We start from the raw sequence: 15,011 nt of genomic DNA, 5'->3' as shown, positions 1-15,011 counted from the left end.
GCCTAGGATGTCTCAAGATATACACAAGTTCCTTGGGTTAAAGTGAAAATGAAGATTCAGTTTCAGTGCAGCTGGGTGATGCCTACATTTCTAGTAAGTTCTCTCTTGACTTCCAGGCTTCTGAACCATAAGAAATAGGTCTGACCTCCTAAGGGAAGAGCAAGTAAGATTCTCTACCATGGTTCTTGCCATGACCCTGATTCATCATTCAGTCAAGCCCCAGTCTTTCAGGACAGAAACCATCTTTCTGTCCTGTACCTATTCCCAGAGCCTGAAAGTTCTGACAAAGTAACAGGCATTTAATAAACATATTTCAAGTGGATGAATAAATTCAAATCATTTCAAAGTTTCTAGAAAACAAACAAAATAGCAAAAAGGGAAATCAAGGTGCCAAAGGAGGCAACTGCAAGACAAAAAGAAAAAGCAGAGGTCTTGGCCTTTAATTCCAGCACTCAGAAGGCAAAGGCAGTTGGATCTCTATGAGTTTGAGGCCAGCCTAGTCTACATAGTGAGTTCTAGGCCAGCCAGGGCTATGTAGAGAGAAGAAAGAAAGAAAGAGAGAGAGAGAAAGAAAGAGAGAAAGAAAGAAAGAAAAAAAGAAAGAAAGAAAGAAAGAAAGAAAGAAAGAAAGAAAGAAAAGAAAGAGAGAAAGAAAAGAAAGAAAGAAAGAGAAAAAGAAAGAAAGAAGAGAGAAAGAAGAAAGAAAGAAAGAGAGAGAAAAGAAAGAAAGAAAGAAAGAAAGAAAGAAAGAAAGAGAGAAAGAAAGAAAGAGAAAAAGAGAGAGAAAGAAAGAGAGAGAGAGAAAGAGAGAGAGAGAGAAAGAAAGAGAGAGAGAGAAAGAAGGAAAGAGGGAAAGAAAGAGAGAGAAAGAAGGAAAGAAAGAAAAAGAGAGAGAGAAAGAAAGAAAGAGAAAGAGAGAAAGAAAGAGAAAGAGAGAGAGAAAGAAAGAGAGAGAAAGAGAAATAGAGAGAAAGAAAGAAAAAGATAAAGAGAGACAGAGAGAGAAAGAAAGAAAGAGTGAAAGAGAGAGAAAGAGAAAAAGAGAGAAAGAAAGAGAGAGAGAAAGAAAGAGAAAGAGAGAGAAAGAAAGAGAGAAAGAAAGAGAGAAAGAAAAAAGAAAGAGAGAGAAAGAGAAAGAGAGAAAGAAAGAGAAAAAGAAAGAGAAAGAAAGAAAGCGAGAGAGAAAGAAAGAAAGAGAAAGAGAGAGAGGGAGGGAGGGAGGGAGGGAGGGAGGGAGGAAGGAAGGAAGGAAGGAAGGAAGGAAGGAAGGAAGGAAGGAAGGAAGGAAGGAAGGAAGGAAGGAGAAAAAATGAAAAATGGGGTAGGGAAAGGGATCAGTAAAAATTTGGGTGCCTAAAGTATCAGATTTTAGCCAGGGAGAGGTTCCAGGGACAAATGAATCCAACTTCCTCACAAAGTTCTCTGTCAATGCTACTCTAAACATCTGAATTTCAATGGCGCGCGCGCGCACACACACACACACACACACACACACACACACACACACACACACACACACTTTTCTTTTCCTCCACACTCTATTAGCACATCCGTTAGTTCACTGGCCTTGTTGATATGATAAAGGCAGCAGTCACACCCTGCGTTGCCCAGAGGGGCCTCATCAATGAATGATCATCTGGAAAACTTGAGGAAGGAAGTGAATGATGTGTCAGCATGTCTAGCCAACAGAACTTTCAGCTATGTCTGGTCTGGCATGAAAGCCCCTCTCTAATTGGATGAGAAGCTACTACCCCTGGGGCCAGGCAGCTTGTGTTTTTGTTTTGGTTGCAAAGTCGCCAAGACTTCTAGAGAAACAAAACAACTGTGTTTTCAGGTCTTGTTTTTCTTCTGAGGAGTCCAACTTGCCAGAAACACAAAGTTGGAGTCTGCCCACAATATTCATATGCTTCCTTCACAGAGCCAAAAGTTTCAGCCAACTGTTCCTTCCCATCTCCCACATGAGCTAATGGTAGCTTGTAGCTGTGACACTGTTTACAGCTTGTGCTTCTAGAAACAGCAAGGAAAACTGTCTTTATTGTTTTTTTGGGGGGGGGAGTTGTATTTTTTTAACATCCCAACTGCAGTTTCCCCTCGGCCCTCTCCTCCCAGTCCCTCCCCACACCTCCTCTTTGCCCACACCCCCAAAAACTTCTCCTCCATTTCTATTCAAAAAAGGGCAGGCCTCCCATGGATTTCAACAAAACATAATAAGTTGCAGTGAGACGAGGCACCTCCCCTTCTATTAATCCTGGACAAGGTGACACAGAATGAGTAGTGGAGTCCCAAAATCTGGCAAAAGAGTCAGAGATAGCCCCTGCTCACACTGTTAGGTGTCCCACAAGAAGACCAAGCTATACAACTGTAACATATATGCAACGGGCCTAAGTCAGTCCCTTGCAGACTCCCTGATTGTCATTTCAGTCTCTGTGAGCCCCTATAAGCACAGGTTAGTTGATTCTGTGGGTTTTCTTGTGGTGTCCTTGACCCCGCTGGCTCCTACAATCCTTCCTCCCCCTCTTCAGCAGGATTCTCCAAGCTTGGCCATGGGTCTCTGCATCTATTTCAATAAGTTACTAGATAAAGCCTCTCTGATGACTATTGGGGTTTTCATCCATCTATGAGTATAGCAGAATACTGTCAGGCATCATTACATTGACATTTTTAGCTTCAGTCCAATTTGGCTCTATCCTAGGTCTCTGGGTCACCTAGGCTCTGGGTCCTGGCCCTCCAGGCAGCGCCAAAGGTGGGCTCCCTCTTGTGGCATAGGTTTCAGGCTGGGCCAGTCATTGGTTGACCACTCTCACAATTTCTCTGTCACCCTTACCCCAGCACATCCCATAGGCCTGACAGACTGTAGGTTGAAGGTTATGTGGCTGAGTTAGTGTCCCAATCCCTCCGCTGGTAAGCTTGCCTAGTCATAGGAGGCAGCCAGTTCAGGCTACTCCATCCACCATTGCCAGGAGTCTTTAGCTGTGGTCATCCTTGTAGATTTCTGGGAGTTTCCCTCGCACCAGGTTTCTACCTGACCCAGAAATGTTCCGCCCCTTTCCAGTCTACTTTCCTACTCCATTCCCTATCCTGATCCTTCATATTCTCATCCATAACCACCCCAAGTCCATCCACTAAATCTATTATTTTCCCTTCCCAGAGAGACAAAAGCACCCCCCTTGAGCCCTCCTTGTTACCTAGACTCTCTGAGTCTGTGGATTTATAACATAGTTATCCTTTACTTTACAGCTAATATTCACCTATAAGTGAGTACATGTTTGTACTCACTCATGAGTGAGTGAGTATATGTTTGTCTTTCTGGGTCTAGGCTACCTCACTCAGAATGATTTTTTCTGGTTCTATCTATTTGCCTACAAATTTCCTGATGTCATTGTTTTTAACAGCTCAGTAATACTCCATTGTGTAAATTACCACACACAAAAGAAAAGATGTTTTCCCATTCTGTGAGCTGCAGTTTTGTCCTTTTGACAGTGTCCTTTGCCTTACAGAAGCTTTTCAGTTTCATATGGTCCCATTTATTAAATGTCAATCTTAGTGTCTATTCTATTGGTGTTCTATTCAGGAGGTGGTCTCCTGTGCCAGTGTGTTCAAGGCTATTCCCCAATTTCTCTTCTATCAAGTTCAGTGTATCTGGATTTATGTTGAGGTCTTTGATCCACTCGGACTTGAGTTTTGTACAGGTGATATATATGGATCTATTTGCATTTTTCTACATGCAGACATCCAGTTAGACCCCATCATTTGTTGAAGATGCTTTCTTTTCTCCATTTTATAATTTTGGCTTCATTGTTGAAAATCAGGTGTCCATAGGTGTGTGGATTTACATCTGGGTCTTCAATTCAACTCCACTGATCCACCTGTCAATTTTTATGCCAATACCATGCAGTTATTATTATTATAGTTCTGTAGTAGATCTTGAAACCAGGGATTGTAATACCTCTCACACTTCTTTTATTGTACAGGATTGTTTTAGCTATCATGGATTTTTGTTTTTCTATAGTACGTTGAGTATTGTTGTTTCAAGGTCTGTAAAGAATTGTGTTGGAGCCGGGTGGTGGTGGCGCACGCCTTTAATCCCAGCACTCGGGAGGCAGAGCCAGGCGGATCTCTGTGAGTTCGAGGCCAGCCTGGTCTACCAAGTGAGTCCCAGGAAAGGCGCAAAGCTACACAGAGAAACCCTGTCTCGAAAAACCAAAAAAAAAAAAAAAAAAAAAAGAATTGTGTTGGGATTTTAATGGGGATTACATTGAATCTGTAGATTGCTGTTGGTAAGATTGCCATTTTTACTATGATAATCCTACCAATCCATGAGCATAGGAGAGCTTTCCATTTTCTGATATCTTCTTCAATTTCTTTCTTCATAGACTTGAAGTCCTTGACATACAGGTCTTTCACTTGCTTAGAATTACATCAAAACATTTTATATTATTTGTGGCTGTTGTGAACAGTATTATTTCCCTGATTTCTTTCTCAACCTGTTTATCATTTGTATATAAGAGGGCTATTGATTTTCTTTAGTTAATCTTGTATCAGGCCACTTCACTAAAGGAGTTTATCAGCTGTAAGAGTTCTCTGGTAGAATTTTTGGGGTTGCTTTTGTATATTAACACATCATCTGTGAATAGAGATACTTTGACTTCTTCCTTTCCAATTTGTATCCCCTTGATCTCCTTCAGTTGTCGTATTGCTCTAGCTAGAACTTCAAATATTATACTAAATAGATATAGAGAGAGTGGACAGCCCTGTCTTGTTTTTGTCTTTATTTTAGTGGAATTGCTTTGAGTTTCTCTCCATTTAATTTGATTCTGGCCATCAGCTTGCTGTATATTGCCTTATTATATTTAGGTATGTTCCTTGTATCCCTAATCTAAGACTTTAATCACAAAGGAACATTGAATTTTGTTAAAGGCTTTTCCAGGATCTAATGAGATGATCATGTGGGGTTTTTGTTGTTGCTGTTGTTTCATAAATTTATTTATGTATTTATTTATTTATTTATTTTATATCGCAGCCACAATTTCCCCTCCCTCCTCTCCTCCCAGTCCCTACCCCTCACCCCTCCTCTATTCCCACACCCCCAGTCTTCTCCTCCTCCATTTTGTTTAGGAAAGGGCAGGTCTCCCATGGGTATCAACAAAACATGGCATATCAAGTTGCAGTAAGAATAAGCACCCCCCATGTGCTGGGCAAGGTGACCCAGTATGAGGAGTAGGGTCCCAAAATCCAGTAAAAGATTTGAAGACTGCCCCTGTTCCCATTGTTAGGAGTCCCACAAGAAGACCAAGCTACCACTCTTGGGCATATACCCAAAAAATACTCAATCATACCACAAGATCATGTGGGTTTTTTCTTTCAATTTGTTTATACTGTAGATTACACTGACTGATTTTTCATATGTTGAACCATCCCTGCATCTCTGGAATGAAGCCTATTTGATCATGGTAGATGATCTTTTTGATGTATTCTTGGATTCAGTTCGTGAATATTTTATTGAGTATTTTTGCATTAATGTTCATGGGGGAAATTGATTTGTAATTCTCTTTGTTGAATATTTGTGTAGTTTGTGTATCAGGGTGACTGTGGCCTCATAAAATGAATTGGACAATGTTCCTCTGCGGTGGTATTGTGTTCCCCAAAATATTGTGTGCTAATAAACTTATCTGGGGTCAGGGAACAGAACAGCCACAAGGATAGGCACAAAGATAGGCAGTGGTAGCACACACCTTTAATCCTAGCATTCCAGAGGCAGAAATCCCTTTGGATCTCTATGAGTTCAAGGCCACATTGGAAACAGCCAGGCATGGTATAACACACACCTTTAATCCCAAGAAGTAAGCCTTTAATCCCAGGGAGTGATGGCAGAAGGCAGAAAGATATATAAGGCGTGAAGACCAGAAACTAGAAGCATTTGGCTGGTTAAGCTTTCAGGCTTTGGAGCAGCGCAGTTCAGCTGAGATTTATTCTGGATGAGGACTCAGAGGCTTCCAGTCTGAGGAAACAGGACCAGCTGAGGAATTGGCAAGGTGAGATAGCTGTGGCTTGTTCTGCTTCTCTGATCTTCCAGCATTCATCCCAATAACTGGCCTCAGGTTTGATTTTATTAATAAGAACTTTGAGGATTCATGCTACATTCCTCCTGTTTCTATTTTGTGGACTAATTTGAGGAGTATTCATATTAACTCTTCTTTGAAAGTCTGATAGAATTCTGCACTAGAAACTTTTAATAACTACCTCTATTTCTTTTGGGGTTATAGGTCTATTTGAATTGTTTATCCGATCTTGATTTAACTTTGGTAAATGGTATCTATCAAGAAATTTGTCCATTTCTTTTAGATTTTTCAATTTTGTGGAATACAGGTTTTTGAAATATGACTTAATGATTATCTGGATTTCCTCAGTTTCTGTTGTTATGTCCCCCTTTATGTTTATGATTTTGTTAATTTGGATATTCTCTTTCTGCCTTTTGGTTAGTTTGGATAAGGGTTTGCCTGTCTTGTTGATTTTCTCAAAGAACCAACTTCGTTTCACTGATTCGCTGTATTGTTCTCTTTGCTTCTAGAGCCAGTAAAGAAACTGTCTTTATTGCAAAAAATGGTTTTCCATCCTGTATCACATCACTGTCTTTACCTGTAGTTGACCATTTAGGAAACAAGGTCAAGAGAACTGCCCTTTCTAGAAAAGGACAAATATCTGGATTCCTTCAACCTCTAACTCAAGTTTGTTGACATCACCAAGCATAGAAGGTATATCAGGAAAACCACAAAAACCTAGGGTTTCATTTACAGATTAGAGGCCCACTGATTTCTCTGGTTGCTCAAGGTCATTGAATGCTCCAGGGAATGCTGTTAGTGGTTCCCTGGACCAAGAAAGCCAGGAAGATGTGTAGGAAGCCCTTTCTGTGTGGGGATTGAATTGTAGCAGGGCACTTGGGGAACCACACTGGAAGCCTGCCTATTTTTTTCCATCCTGACAGTAATCTTGAATGCTTTCAAAAGGCCAGCAGAACTGACTCTGAAAATACCTCCATGACTTAATGTGAAACTTGGGAGGAGGAAGTCAAGGGAAGCTGTGACACACACCCAGTTCCAGTCAGGCAAACCTGATGCCCAGGAAAGCAGCAGAAGTCACTGCTAGCCCCATCAATGTCATCTTGGAGCTGACAGTAATCCAATGCTTACCTGTCCTGGGTGTCAAGTCATTCACCCCACCTGGAGAAAAGGCTTCTTTAGCCTGACTGCATGTTTGAAATGTCAGAACCAACACGTAAGACTACTACTTCTCAAATATTTCCATGGAAAAGTGGCAGCAATTTCATCACTATGTCTAATTGCAAATGCAGTGCTACCATGGCAAGACAGCTAATTAGTACACAGAGGGGAGCAAGAGGGGAAAGAGACCCTTTAATTCTCCAGTTCTGATTTCTACTTCTCATTCACTGGCACCCAGGAATTTCCATGTAATTGCCCAGGCCACCTGAGAAACACCACACATGGGATTGTTAAAACTGTGCCTTATTATGTATTACTTGTGCTTCAGGTCTAATCCCGTTGTGGCCTATATGTTTAAGGATTCCTTGATGATTATTTTCTCTCTACCCACACTCCTTTCTCCACCTGCAAGCCAGTGAGATTTACAAAGAAGTTCCTACTTTAAGGACAGAATTCTGTGGAAAATAAAACTGAGTATCCAAGTATATACTGTCTCCAATAGCTAAACTCAGTTTCAGACGAAGCAGCTTCAAACCCCCAAATAATACATGTAGCTATTGCTGAGACACTTGGGTGTATTTATCTCCTACCATTCACATTTGACTCCCTTCTAGCCCATTCTGTCTTCTGCTCAATCAACAAACCTGCTAACTTTGCTTTGACCCAGCCTCAAGTTCTTTTCTATGGTATATATCAAGCATCTGTATGCACCTGAGTAGAGGCCCCAAGACCTGATGGGGACTCCTGGGACCACACTGCCAGCAAAGTTGACTTGTACCTCTTGTTAATATTTCAGTCTGCAGGTCTTAAGAGACATACAGTAAGCAATGCTGCATGAAACCAATCCAAGCATCTCATTTAATTCTTTTTGCAGGTGCTTGAGTGCAGAGGGAGAGGCAATGTGAAACATGGAGAATGGAACTGTTCTGACTAGTATGGAACTATGTAGATGGAATCTCTCCTCATCCTGGTAGTCAGCTGTTCCTGGCCTGTTTTACTTACAAAATGTACCACTTTCTCATCATCTGACTTTAGGTGACTCACTTAAGACTCTCAATTTTCAGCTTCTAACCTATAAACCAGAGTTTATGGTGGCAATCTAAAAGGTTGTTGTCAAGATGACAATGAGGGAAGCCAGATACAATGCACAGCATGGAGCAAATGCTCAATTTTAGCAATTTTCAAATCATATCTTTCCCCGAAAGCAACAACTTGTGACTTACCCCTTGTAAGACTTGAAAGCTGTCATTGTTAGGTGGTGGGTCTTGATCTGGGTCAACACCAACTCTAAAAGTCACCGGGGAAGAAGACAAGGAGAAAAACAAAAAGCATTAGCTTGGCCCATGGCAGTCTTGCTGGCTTAGTCAGCAACTATCTTCCCAAAGCAGGAGTGGTTAGCTTCAAGGAAACAAAGGTCATCATGCAGAAGTCAGGTCCACACCACAGCAGATCCCAAAGACTCAGATATTATAAGTACTCCATGCCCTTAGCAAGGCCTCTGGGAAATATGCTGGCAGCTTTCCATTTGCTTTCCTGTACCAAGCGGTCCTCACTACTAAAACATTGGGTTCCTTCTGTTTGGCTGCTTCCTCACTTCTGCCCTGAACTGCTTTGATGCTCACAATATTTTGTTATGAATCTGTAGTAAACATCTGCATGGCCACCAAGAGTCCACCATTAACATTTATTATAGCTTCTTTATTACCATCTTCCCATTTCTCCATCCCACATCATATTTTGTGATACAAATGAAGCAGTGACATCAATACCTTTCTTCTAACTTCTTGTGTGTATGCTTGTACATGTGCTTACATGTGCAAACATATGTGTGTGTGTGTGTGTGTGTGTGTGTGTGTGTGTGTGTGTGTGTGTGTGTAGGCCAGAAGTCAAACTTAGGTGTCATTCTTCAGAAGCCATCCACCTTGTTTTTCGAGATTGGGACTCTCATTTCGCCTAGAAATCACCAATTAGATTTTGCTGGCTGCTCAGCAAGCCCAAGAGATTTGCCTATCTCCCCAGTGCTGACATTACAAACATGCACCACCATATCCATCTTTTGACATAGGTTCTGGAGATTAAACTCAGGTCCTCATACTTGTACAGCAAACACTTCACTGACAGCCATCTCCCAAGCCTCCCTTCCCCTGATTTCTTTAGTATGCATAAATGATAGAAACTCTCCTTCTTCCAAACTTGAGTCAGGCTTTTTTGAATCGTCCTCCCAACTAGGACTTAACTTTTGGGATTCTTCCTATTGCATCACCAAGTTTTATCAAGAATCTTCTTAAACTGGTTTAGACAGAACTTCCCACTTTGATATCTGATCCCCCTCAATAGCTGATGTCCCTGCCACCTTTCAAGTGATATCTGATCTCCATGGCCTGCCTTTAGCAAGAATATCCTCTTATCCCTGATATTTCCTCTTGGCAAATTTCATCCATCAATCCCTATCACTCTTTAACACTGCAAAACTATATCACAGTAGACTCTATGTCAGTCATAGTAATCCTCGCTAAAGTCTGCTTGCCTTTTTTGGGGGGAGGGAAGTACAGTTTTTGAGACAGGGTTTCTCTGTGTAGCTCTGGCTGTCCTGCAACTCACTCTGTAGTTTTAACAAGTATCACAATGCTTTCTTGATCGGTATCATTAACTGGAGTCCTGGTATGCTTTTAGTCCTTGTGTCCCCACACTCTCATTATCAAAGATTAGCAGAGAACTCACACATTTGAGAGAACATACACATTTGAGAGCAATGAAAATAAAAGGAAAAAGACCAAGTGGCAAAAGTCCACTTACAATAAATTCCTGAGAAGCATTAGGAGGACAGTTGTCTTAGCTTTGTCATACCCTACCTATTGCTGAATGCATCTGTTAATTGTTTATATCCATACCTTCCCCCATTCTGAGACAGAGCATTGTGGCACAAATAACATAGATAACATGGAGCAATGGGAGGGGAGAGAAAAATAGACAATATATGGACAGTGTCATAAAATGTAATGGAGCTTCAAGCTTTCAGCAGATTAGGCTCATGCTTGAAGAGGGATGCTTTGCTGTCCAGTACAAGAATGTCCTAGTCCATCAAGCAGACACTGGACTGGACATACAAAATCCTAAGTACATACTTATTTTTCTTCTTCTTCGCCATCACCTATAATACCTGGGATCTTTCTAGAGAAAAGAGACTACATGTAAGTAAGGCTAAATGATAACACAGATAGACCCAACCTCTCAAAGCCAACCTTTATTCTGTCCTATCTCAAGTTTGTTAACCATTTGCACAAGGTATGTGCCCCTGGGAATGGGGACAGAATAAAAGGAAGCAGCTACCTCATTTTGTGTTAGAGGCAAAGTTTTAGCCACAAGATGAATTCACATACCCAGTACATGTTTGCATCCAGGGCCAGGTAGTGTTCTGGACACTTGATAAAATCCTTTACTGGACCTGGCACCATATACTTCACTGTGAGCCTAAGACCAGATGAACTGCTTGCTCTGAATTAGACAGACTTTGCTCTATGCTAGACGCTATTTCCAGGCAGAGAATTCTGGCATCTGAGATCTTACAACTAAACCTTATCCAGTAATGTCTGAATATCAAATCTCAAAGAACTATATTTTGACATGAAAACCATTTACTTCAGGGGCTCAACTGCTGCCCATAAGGGTCACCTAAGATCCTTAGGGCACATAAATAATCTAATGTATGAAAGTGGCTGGAGGCAATTGCATTAGGAACTCCTAGTTGTTTTTAGAGCCTCTTAACATACATTCCATACAGAAACATCTTCTAGATGGTGTTCTGTAAGGTATCCATGGTAGCATTTATAAGGCCAATGGACAAGAATATACTATTATACCTTATGAAGCAGCACAAAAATACTTTGTGCCAGACAAATCTACTGAAAGGGGGCTGCTGGATGAAGACTCAGAGGTGCAGTACAGTACCTCTCAGAATAGCAGGTGGCATGTTGTCCTCAGTCAAACCACAGACAGGCTGCTAAAGAACATAGGGAACTGAGAATATGGCACTTCAGATCTGCCATTAAGAATCCCTCCTCTCTTTCTTCCTATTCCCATGGGGTCTTCATTTATCATGATATCTCTTTCCTTGTTCTCCCACTCTGTTCCTGATCCAGCTGGGACCTCCTGCTCCCCTAAGCTCTCTTTCCCCTAAACCTTGCCCTTCATTACCCCCCTTCACATCCAGTTTGCTCATGTAGATCTCATCCATTTCTCTGTCATTGGGTAATCCCTGTGTCTTTCTTAGGGTCCTCTTTACTAGGTAGCCTTCCTAGAGTTGTGAATTGCAGTCTGGTTATCCTTTGCTTTACATCTAGTATCCACTGGATCAGGCCCTCTGGATAAGTGAGACATTTGATCAGCTTGAACTATTTAGGAGGCCCCCAGGCAGTGGGACCAGGACCTGTCCTTAGTGCATGAGCTTGCTGTTTGGAGCCTGGGGCCTATGCTGAGACATTTTGCTCAGCCTTGGTGTAGGGAGGAGGAGACTGGACCTGCCTCAACTGAATCTACCAGGCTGAGCTGAATCCCCAGAGGAGACCTTGCCTTGAAGGAGGTGGGAATGGGGGATAGATCTGGGGTGAAGGTTGGGGGATGGGAGGAGGGAGGATGGGGAATGCGTGGCTGATATGTAAAATTAAATTAATTATTAAAAAAAAGAATCCCTCCTCTCTGCACTGAGAACTGTGCAAGAAGTTTGCTGCTGCTTCTTTTTCTTTTTTTGTTTTTGTTTTTGTTGTTGTTGTTTGTTTTTCAAGACAGAGTTTCTCTGTGTAACAGCCCTGGCTGTCCTAGAATTTGCTCTGTAGACAAGGCTGGCCTCAAACTCAGAGCAATCCACCTGCCTCTGCCTCCTGAGTGCTGGGATTAAAGACATACACCACCACCTCCCAGCAGAAGTTTGCTTCTTAAAAGGCTTCTCTATCAGTACTGGTAAAGCAAACTGAATGTATATCGGCCCAGATGTAATGGGAGGCCTACAGGGAACACTGTAACATAATGAGGAAAATAAAATTAAATATAGTAAGAGCTACCAGAGGAAATTTAGCTATAGTCTTCAAATCTTTACTACAAAAAAAAATATGTTTAACAAAATCATTTTGGTTTGTGGGCACAGGGTAGTCTATGTAGCCTTGGTTGGCCTGGAATTACCATATATACCATTCCCTGAACTTGTGCCCTGTGCCCAGAGTTCTAGCAAAACTTTTTTTGTTTGTTTGTTTTGTTTGTTTGTTTTTGGAGAAAGGGTTTCTCTACATAGCTTTGCGTCTTTCCTGGAACTCACTTGGTAGCCCAGGCTGGCCTCGAACTCACAGAGATCCGCCTGCCTCTGCCTCCTGAGTGCTGGGGTTAAAGGCGTGCACCACCACCGCCCAGCCATAGCAAAACTTTAAATTGATTCTATTTTAAAAGACTACTTATAACGGCTAAGATAGATCTATTTTCACTTAAAGCACAGAAGTACCAATAAGACTCATCCATTTACATTAGGCCCATGTGGCTGGGCTAGAATTCCAAACAGAGCCTAAAATATTGCATTCAAAACATTTTATGGTGAACTCAGGAAATTAGAACCATCTTAACTTGACCACAAGCTCATGATGTTCACAATTTGTTATGGGGAAACCTGAGATTCTAAGTCAGTGCTATACAATTTCTGCAGTCAATATTGTACTACTTTCTGCAGTTCTCTACCTGCAATATTCAGTTATAGCACCTGCTGGCCACATGTGGTCACTGAGCACCCTACAGGTAATATGAGAGAGGAGCTACATTTTATGCCTTATTTTTAACTAATTGAAACTTTAAATAATCATATGTGGAGAATAAAGTGTAGATTCTAGAATAAACCCCAATTCTAGCCAGATTTCCATATTGTCATCACTTTTTCTCTTTTTGCTAACTCTCTGCTTTGTCAGTGCTAACCCCCAGATTCCTGTTAGGGTCCTGTAGGGATACAACTCCAATTCCACACAGTAAGTTAAACTCTCTTGAACTGAATACCTAGACAATGAAAAGATCGTTAACATCATCAATATGTGAAATAAGTTCCAAAATCCTCTAAAGTTCTTTTTGGGGAATACTCATTATCTTAGAAAAACGAAAGATATGGGAGAATAAGAAAAGTCTTAATGCTCTGTCCTCAGTAATCACTAGTGAATGATTTCATTGCTGGCTCTTCAGGAATCTGGTCACTCATATGGTGACAAAAGATCACTCTACTGGTAACTTTTAATTGCATAAAGTGGCACTTGAACACTAAAAAGACCTAGGGTCAGAATTCTACGCTAGCTAATTGACCAAATGGGACATCACTAATAACGGACAGCTTGACAACATGGGCTACCTGAAAGGATACAACAAGAAATGTGTAACAATATTTTCACAGTATTTTCTGACAAAAATGATTATTTGCCTCTTGTCATAATGAAATATCAGAAAAATCCCAGTGATAGGACATTCTGTTAAATAACTATCCTGAATACTTAAAAATCAATGTTATAAGAGACCATGGAAATGGAGTGTATTGTGGAAAGAGAGTAAACAGACGTGCCAGTAAACATAAACTTTTGTTGGGTCCTATGTGTGTAAAATTCATGTTGCTTTTCTCAGATGGTGGTTACAGAGGAGATTGTTTTTAGGAGTGAACTGAGGACACCTGACTCTGAAGTAGGAAAAAACGTGACAAATGTTAGTTAAGTGGTGAGTGCAAGTTAGTACTTGGGTATTCACTGCTTCATTCTTTCCTTTTGGGGGGAAAATTTTAATGTCACAGTTAAGAATACTTAATGATACAATTTGATAAAGATACTTAAAAAACACACCAGCCTATTTTCCTGTCTCTAATTAATTAATACGGATGATTTATAAGCTCATTACATTTCAGGGTCTGAAAACCACAAATTGTAAAAATTCATAATATAAGATACTAGAATTTGTAAGTACAGGTAATGGGAAACTAAAGATTCTCATAATTATGCAAGATTTTCTTCTTGATAATTTCAGAAATGTTTTGCTGAAATTCTTTCTCCTAAAAGTAATGAATATAGAGAAAGTCTCAAGTTTACTCAGACACAGTCAATGAAGTGCTAAGCAATGCAGCCATGTTCAGATCTGGTTGTGTCACTCCCTGGAGACTTGAACTTCTGGAGACAGTCCTACTCAACACCTGCTTTTATTACTTGTATCAATCTTACATGTGGAAGGTCCAGTCTTCACTGGAGCCATTGCTATCAATCATATGTCTGAGATGCACAGAGATTATGGGGACTGCCTGGCTCTCCCAGTCTAACTCATGGGGTCTCATGGAGGTACCAACTACTGACTTAAGTAGAAAAATTAAAGAAGGGAAATAAATACCTACTTTCCAGCTTGCCATGGCTTTATAAATACCCCCTCAGAAGGCAGACAGGGGGCATGAAAATGAAGGTTATTTTTTCCCATTTGAGAATGTTTCCTTTGGAGTGATTTAATAATTACTTTTCTGGCATCTGGATGTGCCCTTGGACTAATCCCCAAGGATGATACAGAGTATGCTGTGATTCCTATTACTGGGTCCGCCCTTGGATCACAGCCCAGAATCAAACTGGTCTGTGTAAACAAGAGTAAAGCAATGGGCCAGGACATTTGGAGTAATGCTAAACAGCAAGAAAGACCAGACATAGACTTTTGATTGCAGATTCAGAGCCCCATAAGTCTTAGCTTTCTATAATTCCTCGGTTTGACAACTGTTTATAATGTATTTATCTCCTGATTGTTACATCTGGGACA

The 15,011-nt window shown here is 40.9% G+C and overlaps 1 protein-coding gene across 2 annotated transcripts in view; it reads right to left on the bottom strand.

Annotated features, from left to right (window-relative positions):
* Positions 1-15,011, bottom strand: part of Slc9a7 (solute carrier family 9 member A7) — a 174,843-nt gene that overhangs the window by 27,800 nt on the left and 132,032 nt on the right. For both annotated transcript variants that reach the window (XM_037199035.1, XM_037199036.1), the window contains one exon: positions 8,441-8,504. In XM_037199035.1, coding sequence (XP_037054930.1) covers positions 8,441-8,504 — 64 coding nt within the window. The remainder of the gene's footprint in view (positions 1-8,440; positions 8,505-15,011) is intronic.

Source organism: Peromyscus leucopus, chromosome X, assembly GCF_004664715.2.
Source record: "Peromyscus leucopus breed LL Stock chromosome X, UCI_PerLeu_2.1, whole genome shotgun sequence".
Lineage (NCBI taxonomy): Eukaryota > Metazoa > Chordata > Mammalia > Rodentia > Cricetidae > Peromyscus > Peromyscus leucopus.
Note: the sequence above shows the minus strand (reverse complement) of the source record. Positions and strands in the feature narration are given on the sequence as shown.